A 16353-nucleotide genomic window follows, 5' to 3' on the forward strand; every position below is an offset into this window, starting at 1 on the left:
GCGATAGTCTCTCGAGCAAAAACAACAGTTTCAATCTCTCTCTCTCTCTCTCTCTCTCTCTCTCTCTCTCTCTCTCTCTCTCTCTCTCTCTCTCTCTCTCTCTCTCTCTCTCTCTCTCTCTCTCTCTCTCTCTCTCTCTCTCTCTCATCCCAATCTGACCGTCATTTTTAGCCACCTTCTCCCTCAAGCGATGGACAGGTCAATCACGATTGTTTGCTAAGCCACATGGTTTGCATCGGATGTCGATGCTACGTGGTTTAAATGAGGAGAACCAACCACATCATCAATCGGCAGGGTACGTCGAAGGAGCCGTGGGAAAGGACTAGCCGGAGTTCAGGTGGGAGCCAAGAGGAAGAAAGGGCAGAGGACATCTATTTGGCCTTTTTGTCTTTTAAATATGCTTAATTTTTACTATTTTAAATTTACTGAATGCTTAATTGGTATAGTTTAAAAAATGTGAGTTATATGAGTGGGTTTGGTTTGGATCTGGATTGGATTGGATTGGTATGGGCCATCTAAATTATTTAGAAAATAAATTGGCCGCTGTGAGTTAAATGGGCAAATTTGGGTTAAATTATGACTCACCCAAACCCAACCCTCCTACCCATTTGCCACCTCTAGTCAAGATAAAAGTCGGGATAGGTTTTCTCGTGTCCGTAGTATAAAAGTTATTTTCTAGAGAAACCCTATCATTTGCGCCTCCTCCTCCGCAGCAAGAAAGACGAAACTCTTTCTCCTCCATAGCTCTCTATTTCATGTCAAATCTGAAAGCAATGAGAGAGTCGAAGCATTAGACTTTTCGAAATCGCGAAGGTGAATGATCATACTTTCTCTCTCTTACTAGATCTGGATATCTCTGACTGATTTATCTTGTCGATGCCGTTGTAGCCCATTTATATTTCTTATCGTATTCAGTTCTGTAGCTTTAGAATGATATAATAACTTTAATGCTTAGATATTGATGCCGGAAGATGTTTCCGATTGTGCAGTTTCAATTTCTTTAGTAGTGAATCAAGAGAAATTTTTATTACTTTCATTTGTGTATTTCCAGGTTCTTTAGAATTGAATCTGAGAAATGGTGGACAATACTTCCGGCTTGGTGCACTTCCAGCAATAATCATGGATTGATTCAGTGAGAATCTGTGTCCTCCCACTTCTATCCTAGGCCTGCATTTTTATTTTATTTTATTTAGCTTTTGTTGGTTTGAGAAAGTTATATTGTGGGGTTTTGTAGGATTTTGCTATTATCTCACAATTAGTACCGCATGTCTGTTCTTTTTTTTTTCCTTATTAGATATGGATCATAATAACAGTGAATAATTCCTTAGCATTCAGATACACCGTCAAAGACATAGAAACAATTGATATTGTTGAGTCTTCGGATCACTGGAAAACATGGAGGGCAGTACAAGGATTTAATGAGTGGCATGCAATCAGAGGATATGAAGAGGTGCGTGATTTGACATTATTTATGAAATCATTTGTTTCCATGATTGTAAGAGTTGTGTTGTAAGATTTTTTTTTTCTCTTGCTATTAGACATGTGGAATTAGGTGTTGGTTTGTCATTATTGAAACAATTAAGAATAGTGACAATGATGGTCTCCGTCTTCCATTCCTTTTGCGTTAAATTTAGAGGAGAAGAATGTCCATTGTCGATTAAATCTATCATGCAAGAGTCATTCAAAAGTAACTGAATTGTGTTCATGTATGCTTTGACTTCATAATTTGGTTCCGCTTGCTCATTTGCTAATGTTATGAAAAAAGTTTAAAGAAAAAAGGAACATTTCTTTTTCCTATTTATTTTTCTCCAAGTGAAAACCTTTCCTACATCTTGACCGATAACATCTCTTTTTTACAATTAATATGCAAATTGTTTTAAAGTAGTTGGATTTGAGAGTTTTAATTTTCCTTTCTTTTTATTGGGAATGGCAGGTAATGATGATAAGAATGGCAGTATCCTTCAATGGGCAGGGCATAAAGGTATATTTGTCATTTACACTAATATGCAATTCATAGGATATAAAAATGAGAGTTTAATTTTGGTTGTATGCATTTATGAACAGGATAAGATATGATGAGAAGTTCAGATACTTTGCTATATAAGCTAGTTCTAGTAGTTTGCATTTTTACTGATATGCAGTTCATATGACATTAAAATATCTAGCTTATATGGCAATATATCTGAACTTCACATCATATCTTATCATGTTCATAAATTCAGACGGCCTAAATTAAACTCTCTATATTCCTTTCTTTTTATTGGAAATGGTAGGTAATGATGATAAGAATGGCGGTATCTATCCATGGGCAGCGCATAAGGGCATATTTGTCATTTATACTGATATACAGTTCATAGGATATGACAATGAAAGTTTAATTTGGGCATTTTGCATTTATGAACATGACAAGATATGATATGACGTCCAGATTCTTTACTATATGAGCTAGATATTTTAATATGCTATAAACTGCATGTAACATTAATGCAGACGGCCAGAATTAAACTCTTCGACTTATATAACAAAGTATCTGGACTTCACCTCATATTTTGTCATGTTCATAAATGTAAAAGGCCGAAATTAAACTCTTATTTTCATATCTTACGAATTGCATATTAGTGTAAATGACAAATATGTCCTTATGTGCTGCCCATGGACAGATACCACCATTCTTATCATCATTACCTACCATTTCCAATAAAAAGAAAGGAATATAGAGAGTTTAATTTCAGCCGCCTGCATTTATGAACAGGATAAGATATGATGTGAAGTCCAGATATATTGCCATATAAGCTAGATATTTTAATGTCATATAAACTGCACATCAGTAACAATGCAAACTACCAGAACTAGCTTATATAGCAATATATCTGGACTTCTCATCATATCTTATCCTGTTCATAAATGTAGGCGGCCGAAATTAAACTCTCTATATTCCTTTCTTTTTATTGGAAATGGCAGGTAATGATGATAAGAATGGTGGTATCTATCCATGGGCAGCACATAAAGGTATATTTGTCATTTACTCTGATATGCAATTCGTAAGATATGAAAATAAGAGTTTAATTTCGGCCTTATGCATTTATGAGCATGACAAAATATGATGTGAAGTCTGATACTTTGCTATATAAGCCGAAGAGTTTAATTCTGGCCGTCTGCATTTATACTACATGCAGTTTATAGGATATTAAGATATCTAGCTTATATAGCAATATATCTGGATTTCAAGTCATATCTTGTCAAGGTCATAAATGTAGAAGACCGAAATTAAATTCTCTATATTCCTTTCTTTTTGTTGGAAATGGCAGGTAATGATGATAAGAAAGGAGGTATCTATCCATGGGCAGCACATAAGGACATATTTGTCATTTACACTGATATGCAATTCGTGGGATATGAAAATAAGAGTTTAATTTCGGCCTTCTGCATTTATGAACATGATAAAATATGATGTGAAGTCCAGATACTTTGCTATATAAGTCAGAGAGTTTAATCCTAGCTGTTTGCATTTATATTGCATGCAATTTATAGGATATTAAAATATCTAGCTTATATAGTAAAGAATCCAGATTTCACATCGTATTTTGTCATGTTCATAAATGCAGAATGCCTAAATTAAATTCTCTATTTTGGTATATTTGTCATTTACACTGATATACAATTCGTAGGATATGAAAATAAGAGTTTAATTTCGGCCTCCTGCATTTATGAACATGACAAAATATAATATGAAATCCAGAGACTTTGCTGTATAAGCCGGAGAGTTTAATTCTGGCTATCTGCATTTATACTGCATGCAATTCATAGGATATTAAAATATCTAGCTTATATAATAAAAAATCCGGATTTCACGACGTATTTTGTTATGTTCATAAATGCAGAAGGCCAAAATTAAATTCTCTATTTTTGGTAAGTGAAATTAGAGGAAATTGAGATTTGACAAGGTTGTTCGAATTTAAAAACCTACTTGTCTGCACAGTCTTCGAGAGTCTACCAATAAGCTGTCGTACCTGAGTGAAAGAGAGAGAGAGAGAGTTAGAGAGAGCGCGCTCCGCCATTTTCAACTGAATCGTTCCTCAGCATGTCGACGTCTCAGACAAACAACCACAACCAGGTGAGCGACGCAGTCCCCACTCGACGCGATCTTTTCGCTCCTTGTTCTTGCGTTTGGCGTATGATCGCTGCGAAAAATATGATGTACCCAGTAACGGGAAAACGAACTAGATTGTCTCCAGAGCTTCGATTTCTCGAAAAGTTTTGTTTTTTTCGCGGAAAACGCCGAGATTTTTTGTATAATTCGTGCTTGCATGTCCTCGTTTCGACATTCGGAGGTATTGGGTTTGGGGGGTTTAAGTACCCAGAAAGAGTTTTGCATATGCAAATGGTATGCGATCTTGGTGGAGCTGGCCGTGGATGATTTCGTATCATTCGAGTTTGGTATCATCTGTCGGAAATTCAGATCGTAATAGGAAAACATGTGTTCGGATTTGACAATGTGTTTGATTACTTGGAAGAATCCTGGTAAGAATTGTAGAGGTTACTCGTAATTATGTTAGTGAAATTTCAAACCTTTCAAGTTTGTATAGCGTATCGGGCGAATTTCGGAGAGATGGGCTGTTGCTAAGGTATATTTAATCTCGGCAAAAGTTAGGAGCTTGGCGGGAATTTAATGCGTATTTTGCAGAAAGAACTGAGGACTCGCTGTGTGGGTGTTGGACCAATTGGTTCGAACATGGGTATAAAGCAGACGACTCCCTTAGCCGGTTACATTCATTGATTAGGAAGCTCATTTTAAAGTTGGAACATTGCCAATTCATTTGTCACCTAGATTTTTTGCTATTTATCAATATGAGAAAACCTGCATGTCATTCTTTGGGCACGATCTAAATTTGCGAACTGCTATAAGCTCCACACTTTTCATCGAACTTTTAATTCTGATGCAACAAAGAAAGTTCATTGTTGCAATCATGACAATCTGCTGAACTTACCAGAAAGAAATGGGCAGATACTGCGATGAGTTCAGGAATGAAAAGTTCTGTTCTTTGGCTTCTCCGGTTACATGAGAAGATATCTGTTCAAGCACATATTTTTGTTACTCATTACGGTAGCATTGACAGTCTGAAGTAAGAAAAGTCCAAACGTTTTCACTCAAATTATGCACTGTCGCCTTGAATTTCTCTGTGTACGAGTGACAGTTATATACTTATTTTGATACTTACAGCTCAAGTTTACTCCAAATCGCATGACCTGCATTCTTCAGCTTGTTTGTTTGCAAAGATGCACATAATTAGCTGATGATGTCCACCTCTTTTCAGGATTCTGTCAACGCAACAGCATTACCCGGCCAAGACTCATTGGCATTGGTGGTGGTTGATCAGAATGAAGGACCTGCTAATGCGAACAGCGGAGTGCTGAGTGGAGGTGTTTTACAGGCAGATGCGTTAATTAGCAGTTCTAAGGTTTGTATTTGAATTGGCTCGTGATTTTGTTGGAGAGTCATACAGATCAAACATTCATCTACATCTAGGCTATTAGGAGCAATGATTTTTACCTGTTCAGTCTCTATTGACTTAGTGCGCAGTCAATACAGGGATGAGAACATATTTTAGATCGAACAGATCAATCCAACTGATATTCGCCTGTGTTTCTGTAGAGACTTCAAGATGATCTACAGTCTCTTGGTCTAAAAATCAAACAGCACGAGGATAACATAAAATCTCTGAAGGCTCAGAAAAACATATTGGATGACTCTATTCTTGATAAGCAAGGTATGTTATGTGAAATCTGATGCTTCTTTAAATGGAAGTCGAAATCTGGGCTTCTTTCCTTGCAATATGGTTACTTATGATACAGAATATTATTGAAAAGAAATCAAAAGGCAAGACCTTGAAGACAGCCTCATATATTCGTACTGGGTCAGCATACTATGCACATCATCAAGTGGAGTGAGGTCACAGATTTTCTCAAATGAAAAGCAGAGCGCAGCGGCCACTTCTTTGATTGTTACGGCATCTTCTAACATGTTTCTTGCTGACTTGTCATTACTCAGTCATTCTTGGGAAGTATCATTCTTCTGCCCCACCTACTGCTGAAGATAATAGCCTTTCCAATGGAGGTGATGAGGAAACAACTGAGCAAATATTGAAGCGTGACCAATCTGCCGCTGGAATATGGTGCCAACTTAAAAATAGTCATGGCACTCAGGCTCCCGTTCTTGCTTTATCCAAGGATGTCGTTGGCATAGTTGCTACTCTAGGCAAAGTCGATGATGAAAACCTTAGCAGGTTTGTACTGTCTGTCATCAATCGTTAGGAGTTAGAACTGAAATTCCTATCGTCAAAAGTGATTGAATCATTTGTTTTTTTGTTAGAAGTCACTGCACTTGTTGATGTCTCGTGATCAATATTTTAGATTGTTAAAAGAGAAGCAGTGAGCCTTGTCTCATGAATGCTCATGAGATATGGCTGCAAGTAGGGTAGTTCAAACTTACGAATTCTAATATCTCGCACTTGCCGTTGCATTTCCTAAATTGAATTTGTGTAGTTTTAGTTCATGATTTTGCTCTAATCTCAATTCATCACTCTCCTTGACTGGGGTTTAGGCTTCTCTCTGAGTATTTAGGAGCGGACACCATGCTTTCCATTGTTTGCCAGACTCGACAAGGCCTCAAGGCTCTAGAAACATATAATAGAGAAGGCGGTATTGATAAAAGTGCTGGTCTTCATGGGCTTAGTTCTTCCATTGGGAGGACTTTAAATGGAAGATTTCTCGTCATTTGCTTAGAAGATCTAAGGTGTGATTCTTATCTGTCTTGATGGACGGTGTGGAGTTTAACCTTTTACAGAAACTAATTTACTTCATTTAATGTTGTCAGACCATATGTTGGTGATTTTGTAGCTGATGATTCGCAGAGAAGGCTTGATCTCTTTAAGCCCAGATTACCGAATGGGGAGTGTCCGCCTGGTTTCCTTGGCTTTGCAGTCAATATGGTCAACATAGAAACCACCAATCTCATTTGTTTAACACCCAGTGGTCATGGTCTCAGGGAAACTCTATTTTATCATCTTTTCTCTCGGACTCAAGTATATAGCACGCGGGCGCATATGCTATGTGCTCGTCCTTTAATCAGTGGCGGAGCCATCTCTTTGGATGGTGGAATAATTAGAGGTCCTGGCATGTATTCCCTAGGCAACCGGTATGACAACTTTGCCCATCATCAATGACACTGTGCATCCTTGTACAAATTCTGATGTATTTTTGTAAGCAATTCCTGAACATTGGGAAGGTCTATTTAAAAAAACAAGTATGCCGCAAAAAGTGGCCATTCATGGTCCTTCGTGATCTTGATGGCTTCTTTGGTTACGTCAGCTCATCTCTAATCATTTCTGTTCTCATCAATATTGTGTCTTCTTGCTCAAGTCTTGAACATGATTCTCAGAAGAATCAAGTTGAGTATGCTTGTGGCTACAAGTTAATACTTGCATGGATAAATAGTCAGATTTAAAAAAAGGTCTGTCATTTGTTTGCATTGGGAAAATATCAACTTGCTTGTAATATTTCCTTTTAGTCAGGTTGGAGAGTGTGTTTTTTTCTCTGGCTAAAAATAACTGGAATCTTCTTCTGCTGCATTTGTCCCTGCTATCAATTTTAAGGGAGGATGTGGATGTGAGATTTGCAGTACCATCGGGTGCATCCAGTCGTCCTGCAAATTACCATGAAACAGAAAACCAGATGAAGGACTTGAAATGGAAAAGGGAAAAACTGCTGGAAGATTTGCAACGAGAGCGACAAATGCTGGATCACGCCAAACTGAATTTTGAGAGAAAGAAGCAAGAATTTGTTATGTTTCTTGCTCAAAGCTCTTCTTATGCGAACCAGGTAATGCCTGATCCATTTTAAAAGTGATGCATTGACCTTATAACTGCAGTCAAAATATATATATATTTGGAACATTTCTCCACTGATTAGCACATTTTGATGTGTCTATGGTGCTAATTTAGTGCGTAAATTAGGTTCTTGTCATTCTTATATATAGTGGAACTTGTCCAGCATACTGTTCAATTAACCGAACTTAAAACCGACTGAATGTTCTAATGAAAATATATGGCAAATGAACTTTTTAGTCAATACAAATCGAAGGTTCCTATTATATATTACCATGTTCAATTGGAACACAAAATAAAAATACATAGATTTAGTGCATCTCCGAACTTTTTTTTTACCCATTTTTGGTCAGGAAGCATAAGAGATGTGGGGATTGCTTTTGACATTTAGGAAAGCTTTTGGTATAATTCTTCTTGATTGCCTTTGTATATAGTACAAAACTCTAACAAATTGTCATTCTATGGTTGCATTAGGTTCATCTGGGAAGCAACCCAATGGCCCCCAGATGAAATTTTTGTTGAAGGAAGAGATCTTTGCAATTATTCAAGCGGAGTAAACCGACATAATTTCAAGATGCTCCGACTCATCTGACTTGTTGTCTTCTTTAAGCTTTCGGCAAGACTTATTTCCTAGTTCTATGGATTGGACTATTTCCTTCAGTTTAATGCGGTTTAATTGTATTTGGGATGTTGTACTTTTGACTTGGTATAAATCTCTCTCTTCGAACATGCATGCCAATTCCTTTACAAGTCCAATGTCTGGTTGGCTTGCCTATGAGTGATAGCAGCTGATCTCATTCCATCGAGGGCTGCTTGAATCTATTTGGTAGTACTAAAATAGAGTTAAAGCTAGATAACAAGTCCAAGCTAGAAAGGCCCACATATGCATATTGCAATCGAATGTTTCCTTAGAAATCTTTATTTTTGTGACAAATACAAAGATCTCCTACTATTGAAAGGTGGATATATGATCGGATTGATGACACTCGTACCACGTTAATTTATGTGGTATGCTTTTTTTTTTTTGGGGGGTCATAATGTGGTATGCTATATATTGAGTACCTTTTTTTCTTATTCAAGTATTATATAGAGCCTACCACACCAACGAAGAATGCAGCATTAGGAATTGTGCCACGGTCCGATAATTTGGACATAAAGTACAAGTTGACCATACACCCTGGTCGCAGGGTCACTGGTACATGTGAGCAAATCGACGTGAATTCCTCTCATTCACTCAGATTATGAAACGTTTTAGGAGAAAACAAATACTTTGTTCGAGTCGGAATCTAGATCATATCTATTGCTCGATCAATAATGTTTGTCATGGTAGTAGGACGAAATTATGAACATGTGGTGAAACCGAGAGATTTTGAAGCTCTTATCGAGCAATAGGCATATCCTAATAAAGAGTGTCAAGCGCCACTTGCTAGCAGCACCTGTTTGCTACCATCGATTACTGTGGGGCACTACTATAGATTACTGTGGGGCGCAGCACGTAAACTCTATATGTATTAACATACAAAATAAAGCAGTTTTGTTCATGACAAAGAAGAAACATATGAAGGAACATTTTACCAAGCTAATCCAATCATCAGCTTGAGAACAATTTGTGAAGCTACGACTGTTCCATTCAATTCAGTTCATGCTAGATGAAATATGACTAACATTTCACAGCCCACATGTCTGACTTTCCTAGCTAAAATGGATCTTTATGTAACTCATACAACACTACAAGATGTGACAAAAACACTGTAGAAAATGCACATTATCTGTGGAAGAGAGACAGTCACATAGAGTACGACTATGGTTTGATGCCAACCTAGATAAACAATATACACATTGAGCCTGGGAAAGCGTGCTCGTCCTGCGATAAGTGAAGCTAACTGGATATCTGCACATATTGGCATGAGGAATTCACTCTACATGCAATTCAGCTTTTCTACATCTGCATGCAGAATCACACTATCACTCAAGCCACTCCTGAGAAAGATGCCGCTGAGTAGTACATGAGCCATTTCATGTTCTTTGCAATATAGTCAAACCAAAAGGAATCAAATGCGCAATTGTCGAATGATAACAGCTATGCAGTTTGTCAAAGAATCAGTCCTATCCATTCAGCTTGAAGTTAGATGATCAACAACAAAGAAGTAACCACCAACAATCATGAAGGATGCAATCCCACTACGAGCCATTCGAACCCAAATTCCACGGAAGAGAAGATTCCTGTCAGAAGGGTGGGTACCAGTTGCTCTCTCAAATCTGTTACCTGGTGTATTCCATTTGAGAAGCTTTCTTTCCATAGTGATATACTGCCAACAAAGCAACGCGAAACCATCAGGATCAGTCAGCTAGGCATTATACAAAAGGTAGAGCCGCTCAATGGCAATATGCCTAACAAAAAAGAGTGGTATATACCAAGCTTTCCCCCTAATAAGCCAATGAGACAACAAAGCAAGATAGGCACAGCCACAATATATAACACTATGTTGTGCAAGAAAGTAGCTGAGCTTATACTAAAAGTCAATTTTCCATGATAGAACAATGACAATGAGTATTTCCTATCATTTTATACTTAGAGCGGGTCAATCCAAGAAGTTGTAGTATAGTTTCTGACACCTTTTTTCTCAAGCCTGATATTGTCCAGGACCTGCATATTTATCTTAAAGATAAAACTGCAACGTAAAGTCATCAAAGGTATGCCCAGGTATCCAGATCAATACTATTTATGTTTTCCCTTTGCCTAATTGGCTGGGGGAGGCGTGGCGATGCTTGGAAGGACCTAGGTTGGGTTGTTGACTGGGGTGAGCTGGATTGGGGCGGTTGGGAAGGAGCAATGCAAGAAAACTAAATGTCAAGACTCGGGAAACCCTTGTAAATGGCAGGGAGGAATAATTCGTCTTCCACGTTAGGGCAAGCAAGTGGCAACTCTGATGCTGGCCAAAACAAATGTAGCAACTTCTGAAGTGCCAAAATATATGTATAAAAACAAAAAAAATGGCCAATGTGATCCCGAATTTCAGATGAAAGAAGAGGATAGACCTCATACTCACGCAATTCCATGCACCATAAGAGAAATGAGTTTTCATCTTGTTAGTTAAAGGGGACCTTATAACATCAGAAAATGGGAAGCGATAATTACTATAAAGAATTTCCAACCCAGATCTAGAGTAAGCAAAGTTAAGTACCTGAAAAGATGTAAAAACATTTGCACAAAATAACACCATCAAGAAAACAATAAAGTGAGGCTACTTTCATATGATGTTGATCTCACTAATTTCATGTTTGTCAATTTCTGTCTTCTGAGTTGTAAACTAACATAATAAGATCCCAAGAATAAAAACCCGTGAATTCAAAAACAAAGCAACAGAGGCTGAATAAATCACAATTTCTCAGAATATGACCAATGGTCTATCATACTCGTATCATCAATAAGAATTGCCAAATCAAACACCCAAATAAAATGTCTCTCAGTAAAGAGTAATCTACCTTAGGTAGCACGATACATTGAGATCGACTCTTGGCAGTGTCAAAACAGTGAGAACCTGCAGCAGCAACCAATCCAGAAAATCCAGCCGAGAGACTAACAGCCAGAGGAGACAAAGGACCAATTTCTTCATCAGAACTGTTGCAACATGAGAAGAAAATGAAAAGACAAGTCAACACCAGAGCAATTTGAATAATATTGAAGTTGAATTCAATTAATCCAATTAAAAGCACTCCCTGAAGCAGCATACAATAGCATGGTTAAATTAGTAGTACATAAAGCCAGCAGAGCAAGTTACCCTACAATAAAATTTGCCTATCGTAAACACAATTTTCAAGGATAAATAAATGGGTCTCCTGCATTGGCTCAGCAATATATTTTTAATTTCACCAGCAGCCCCAAATCAGGCTTGTAAAAATGCTAATTCAGTCAGTACAAAACATCCTAGGAGCTAAATTCTTTATGCATGCTCTACAAATAGCACGCTAGGGAGTAATTGCCATGCAGTTGCTTGCAGTGGGTAAACAGAAAGCAAGTAATGTGGATTAACAGAAGAAGACTTGAGTACCACTCAATTGCTCAAACCCTTCTCTTATACTTCTACAAACCCAAAAAAGCTTTAAATAATTGAGGCAGTATGAAACAATCTTCTCCAATACCTCTATCCAGACACCCCTATCAATCACATACAGTGGAAAACCCTCAGGAAGGGCTATGGAGATGCATTAACACACTAGAGCCTAAATGTGCGCAAAATACCATGGAACAGCTAAGTTTGAATGATGTTACAACAAAGCTATCTCTACTTCACATTCAAATTTCCCTTTAAGGAAGAAACCTGGATTGCGATGAAAAGCAAGATATCTTTACCAATTCAGTCATCTATCAGCAATGAAAATTTCGCAATCATATAAACCCTTGAAAGACAAGTGGAACTGAGTTTCAAGACCTTGGTTCAGGATCCATCCCTACTGCCTTCCAGTCAAGCATAGCTCGGTGCATGAACTGCCAACTAGAAAAGAATATGCCGGCATAAAAGGAATCTCGAGCAATTCCAGATCGGAGCCCTCTCCATAGTGCTGACCAACCTTCCAAAGAGATGATGTCTGATGGCCTCTTTACATCACATAGAGAAGGTGGCCTGCCAGACCCAGTCATCATCCATGGGTACTCTTGCAAGGCGGCTGCAATATTGGGATGCCTGGTGGTTAAGGTGGACAATAGGCCAACATACTCGCTCAAAATTCCCTTATCTGGGTTATATCCACGTAGCAACCTTTCAATTACGGGTGAAGCAGCTGACTTTGCTCTGATGTACGTAGACGACGAAACACGAGAAGCAGTGGTCACTTGTGAACGTAGTTTGAGTAGTTCAAATGGAGAGCTTATAAGTGATTCTGCTGCACCAGCAGCAAGTCCAGCCATAAGGGCCTCAGAGACATACACATAGTTGTCTTCCCGACCATCTGCAGTGAAAATATTTATTACTACTTATTATACAAGTTATACAAATGAGGTTGCTAGCCAAACTAAAAAAGGAATATAAAACAGCTGGCAAGTATAAATAAAAGCATCTCATAAAAAGTGTTATTATATATAGATGACTCAAAGGAAAGCTAGGGACTAGAAGATCACTAAGTGGTTAAAAAGGTGATTGGTATCAAAACGTATTTCATTTCAACTCAAGATAATACGTATCATAATGTTAGATAGGTCCCTAAGCTTTTAAAAAGTGAAGAAGCCAAAGCCATCATCGAAAAAAAACAAGGTATACTCAACAACAGGCATGAAAGAAAATGAATATACACTTCCGGGGGAAAAGAGAGAATGATAAACAGAGGACAGACATAGCATAGTCATACTCAGAGACAGACATCTGAAAGAGAAGATAGTGGAAATGAAGTACCTTTACAAAATGCTGTTAGAACTTCGTAAACCCCAAAACGAGCTCCTAGACCGAATGTTCTCCCCAGCATCAGCCATCCAAAGCCACTGTAAAGACCTACAATTAGAGAGCAATAGTGGAATCAACAAATACGAACCGCGTGTATGAATATTCAGTTGTTTTTGTTCAAAAATATTATGGATAAAGCACTTGATCTTCCTCTGGACATGCAATCTACTAAAAAGGAGGAGCAACAATTCTCAAGCAAGTTGCCATATACTCGGACAGATATCCCTTTCCACCAGTAGAACTTCAACTGCCACTTCCATCATGAAGAAGGTCTTTACTAAACGGATAGTCTCGTCGAAGAACTCACAGCAAATAGCATACGCCAAAAACAAAAGGTTTTTCCGCAAGAGTAATTTTTTGGAAGTGGGGACGTCTTCAGTTTTCTTACAGTATTTGTACATGATTTATGTTGAATAAGCAAAGTTTTCATGGAATTGAAGTAATGGACTCCAACAGAACTACTCCCTCGGTCTTCTTTTCTGTTCTTTTCCATTTTATGCCAGAAACGGCTAACCAGCTTTGAACAAAACCACAGGATGTACTTTACAAATTCCTATCCATTTTCCGAGCTAGTCGAAGAATTACGCGATGAACCGGAGAAAAATCGAATAAAGATAAGATAAATGGACTGCAAAAATGGCTGCATTCCCAAGGTACCTCCAAAACCTCCAGACAAAGCCCGAACTCTTTCCACAGCCTGAGTTGGAGTCAGCTGCTTGGTTGAGCCAGAACCCACCTGCTTTGCACCACAGAGAGAAAAATGTGATGGCAATTCGAAAGCCCCACAATTCAGAAGGGAAAGAAGAAAACAAAAAGGCATAGCTTGTATCATAGCTTGTATCCCGATACGCGCACGCAGCACACCCAACCTGGATAAGGGTCTTGATGGTATCGAGAGGATGAGTGAGAGCCGATCCTAGAGTCACCGAAGCAGCGGCGGCGACCGCGTGCGTTGCAAACATTCGGTCCTTGAAGAGCTCGTCCATCTCGAACGCGATTCAGAACGCGAATCCCACTCCCGCAAATCGTCGAGCAGGTGATGCGCACTGTTCCCAGAATGCGTTCTCGGGATCTTTTCTCGCTAAATTTGTTCAAAACATCACGGAGAAGATGCGTACTCACCGGGTGTTCGACGAAATGCGCAAGTCGCTCGCTGAAGCTTTACGGTAAGCAATGGCCGGATCGCGGTAGAGGTGTGCATAGAACAGAGGTCGCTTGCATGGAGACAGGCGAATGCCTGCTCGTGCACATCTCACTGAGCTTGCGTACCAACCCAAGGCATGAGTCGAAGAACACCGAGGAAAAAATGAATATGAATTGAAATTTTAAAAAAATAATAATTTCATTTTGGATAGAAAATCATATTTAATGTTTTTATCGGCGACAAATAAATTTTTGTAAAATAGACAAAAGTTTCATTAACTGAGCATAATACACCAACCCAGAGAAAAATAAAGAATAAAAAATGATAATGTTTGGCAGAAGTCATATATGTTATGTTATAGTGTATACAAGGCAATAAAATCTTAAATTAATACTACGAAAAACTTCAAATTAGTACATAAGTGATCAATTTACCCCAAATTAAATTGAGGTGTATGTACCCATTAATCTTAAGTGTGCTTTTTTACTTCATTGGGTCAATTGATCAATTTCAAGATATACAACGCCATTCTATTTAGGGTTAATATCACGAAAAACCCTAAACTAGTACACTTGTGACAATTTTACCCCAAACTATTTTTTTGACCATAAAATACCCCAAACTAGTACACTTGTGACAAATCTACCCTGAACTATTTTTTTGACCATCAAAAACCCCAAACTGGTATATATGTGACAATTTTACCCCGAACTAATTTTTTAATATTATTTTTTATTTTTCGAATTTTTTTATTAATTTTTTTATTTTTTCTTTACTTTTTTGTTTTCCTTTCTCTTCAACCTCTGGCCGGTCCGGTCCGGCGACCGGCCAGAGGCGGAAGTCAGCGAGGTCGGCCCCGCCGGCCGCTGGCGAGGCTCGACCTCGCCTGCGTTGGGCGAGGTCGGCCTCGCCCTGCGACGGCCAGGTCGAGCCTCGCCGGATCCGGCGAGGGCCGGCCCCTGCAGCGGGCGAGGCTTGACCTTGCCCAAGCGCCGAGCGGCGACCTCGCCCCGCAACGGCGAGGTCAGCCTTGCCAGCGGCCGGTGGGACCGGGCCCTCGCCAGATCTGGCGAGGCTCGACCTCGCCGTTGCAAGGCGAGGCTGACCTCGCCCAACGCCGGCGAGGTCGAGCCTCGCCAGTGGCCGGCGGGCCCGACCTCACCGGCTTCCACCTCTGGTCGGTCGCCGGTCCAGCGACCGGCCAGAGGTTGAAGAGAAAGGAAAAAAAAAGTAAATAAAAAATAAAAAATTAATAAAAAAATTCGAAAAATAAAAAATAATATTAAAAAATTAGTTCAGGGTAAAATTGTCACATGTATACCAGTTTGGGGTTTTTGGTGGTCAAAAAAATAGTTCGGGGTAGATTTGTCACAAGTGTACCAGTTTGGGGTTTTTTATGGTCAAAAAAATAGGTTAGGGTAAAATTGTCACAAGTGTACTAGTTTGTGATTTTTCATGGTATTAACCCTTCTATTTAATACGATCGTGATTAACGTGGACCCAATATCCCTAGATTGTTGTTGGATCAAGTGATCTTCTTGTGTTCCATTAACATAGACTAAATTTTTTTTTGAGAGAGAGAGAGAATGACATGATTGGTCCTTGAATTATCAGTACCCGTTCAATCGAGTCCCTAAACTATATAAAAATGTTTAATATCGGCATTCCATTAATTCAAATTAACCGAATTTGTTGATTGTGGCTTTCAATGATTTAACCGGATGCGCTAATGTGACTTCCAATCCGTTAAGTTTGAACGGTAAACAAAAAAAAATTACACGTGCATTATCCAAATAAGATTTTCATCTCAAATCGAGATATTATAATCCATGTTATCAAATAACAATTGACATGTTAACACCATTTTTTTTTATACTTTTTTAGAGTA

The 16353-nt window shown here is 38.6% G+C and overlaps 2 protein-coding genes across 4 annotated transcripts; one reads left to right on the forward strand and one right to left on the reverse strand.

Moving 5' to 3' along the window:
* The first annotated feature begins 684 nt into the window (after positions 1–684).
* LOC115683504 (protein DEFECTIVE IN MERISTEM SILENCING 3) lies at positions 685–8656 on the forward strand. Of its 3 annotated transcripts, none has more exons than XM_056309583.1 (11): positions 685–813; positions 1052–1132; positions 1295–1450; positions 2962–3009; positions 5316–5459; positions 5654–5768; positions 6050–6284; positions 6602–6793; positions 6875–7195; positions 7653–7878; positions 8358–8656. In XM_056309583.1, the coding sequence occupies exons 4-11, from the start codon at positions 2965–2967 to the stop codon at positions 8391–8393; spliced, it is 1314 nt and encodes a 437-aa protein (XP_056165558.1). In that variant the 5' UTR covers positions 685–813; positions 1052–1132; positions 1295–1450; positions 2962–2964; the 3' UTR covers positions 8394–8656. The 3 variants fall into 3 exon arrangements, with proteins under 3 accessions (XP_056165558.1, XP_056165529.1, XP_030463894.1); XM_056309554.1 differs by having other exon boundaries at positions 1329–1450; XM_030608034.2 differs by lacking the exons at positions 685–813; positions 1052–1132; positions 1295–1450; positions 2962–3009 and adding an exon at positions 3965–4114.
* Positions 8657–9757: 1101 nt separating this feature from the next.
* LOC115683417 (uncharacterized) lies at positions 9758–14634 on the reverse strand. Its single transcript, XM_030607960.2, has 6 exons — positions 14191–14634; positions 13979–14057; positions 13274–13369; positions 12317–12833; positions 11370–11505; positions 9758–10192 (listed from the first exon to the last, which is right to left on the reverse strand). Exons 1-6 carry the CDS (start codon positions 14305–14307, stop codon positions 9998–10000), a joined length of 1140 nt encoding a protein of 379 aa, XP_030463820.1. The 5' UTR covers positions 14308–14634; the 3' UTR covers positions 9758–9997.
* Positions 14635–16353: the final 1719 nt, after the last annotated feature.

This window comes from Syzygium oleosum, unplaced genomic scaffold, assembly GCF_021117445.2.
Source record: "Syzygium oleosum isolate NSW1041296 unplaced genomic scaffold, Sole_v2.1 Sole_v2.01, whole genome shotgun sequence".
Taxonomy (NCBI): domain Eukaryota; kingdom Viridiplantae; phylum Streptophyta; class Magnoliopsida; order Myrtales; family Myrtaceae; genus Syzygium; species Syzygium oleosum.

What these genes read in the sequence shown, in the direction of transcription:
- LOC115683504 (XM_056309583.1), top strand. Translation starts at nt 2,965, where the DNA reads ATGATGATAAGAATGGTGGTATCTATCCATGGGCAGCACATAAAG. An exon ending in TCCATGGGCAGCACATAAAG is followed by an intron (nt 3,010 to 5,315) that starts GTATATTTGTCA and finishes ACCTCTTTTCAG; the next exon opens with GATTCTGTCAACGCAACAGC. An exon ending in ATTTGCTTAGAAGATCTAAG is followed by an intron (nt 6,794 to 6,874) that starts GTGTGATTCTTA and finishes TAATGTTGTCAG; the next exon opens with ACCATATGTTGGTGATTTTG.
- LOC115683417 (XM_030607960.2), bottom strand. Translation starts at nt 14,307, where the DNA reads ATGGACGAGCTCTTCAAGGACCGAATGTTTGCAACGCACGCGGTCGCC. An exon ending in TTTGTCTGGAGGTTTTGGAG is followed by an intron (nt 13,370 to 13,978) that starts GTACCTTGGGAA and finishes CTCTAATTGTAG; the next exon opens with GTCTTTACAGTGGCTTTGGA. An exon ending in AATGTATCGTGCTACCTAAG is followed by an intron (nt 10,193 to 11,369) that starts GTAGATTACTCT and finishes CTTTGTTGGCAG; the next exon opens with TATATCACTATGGAAAGAAA.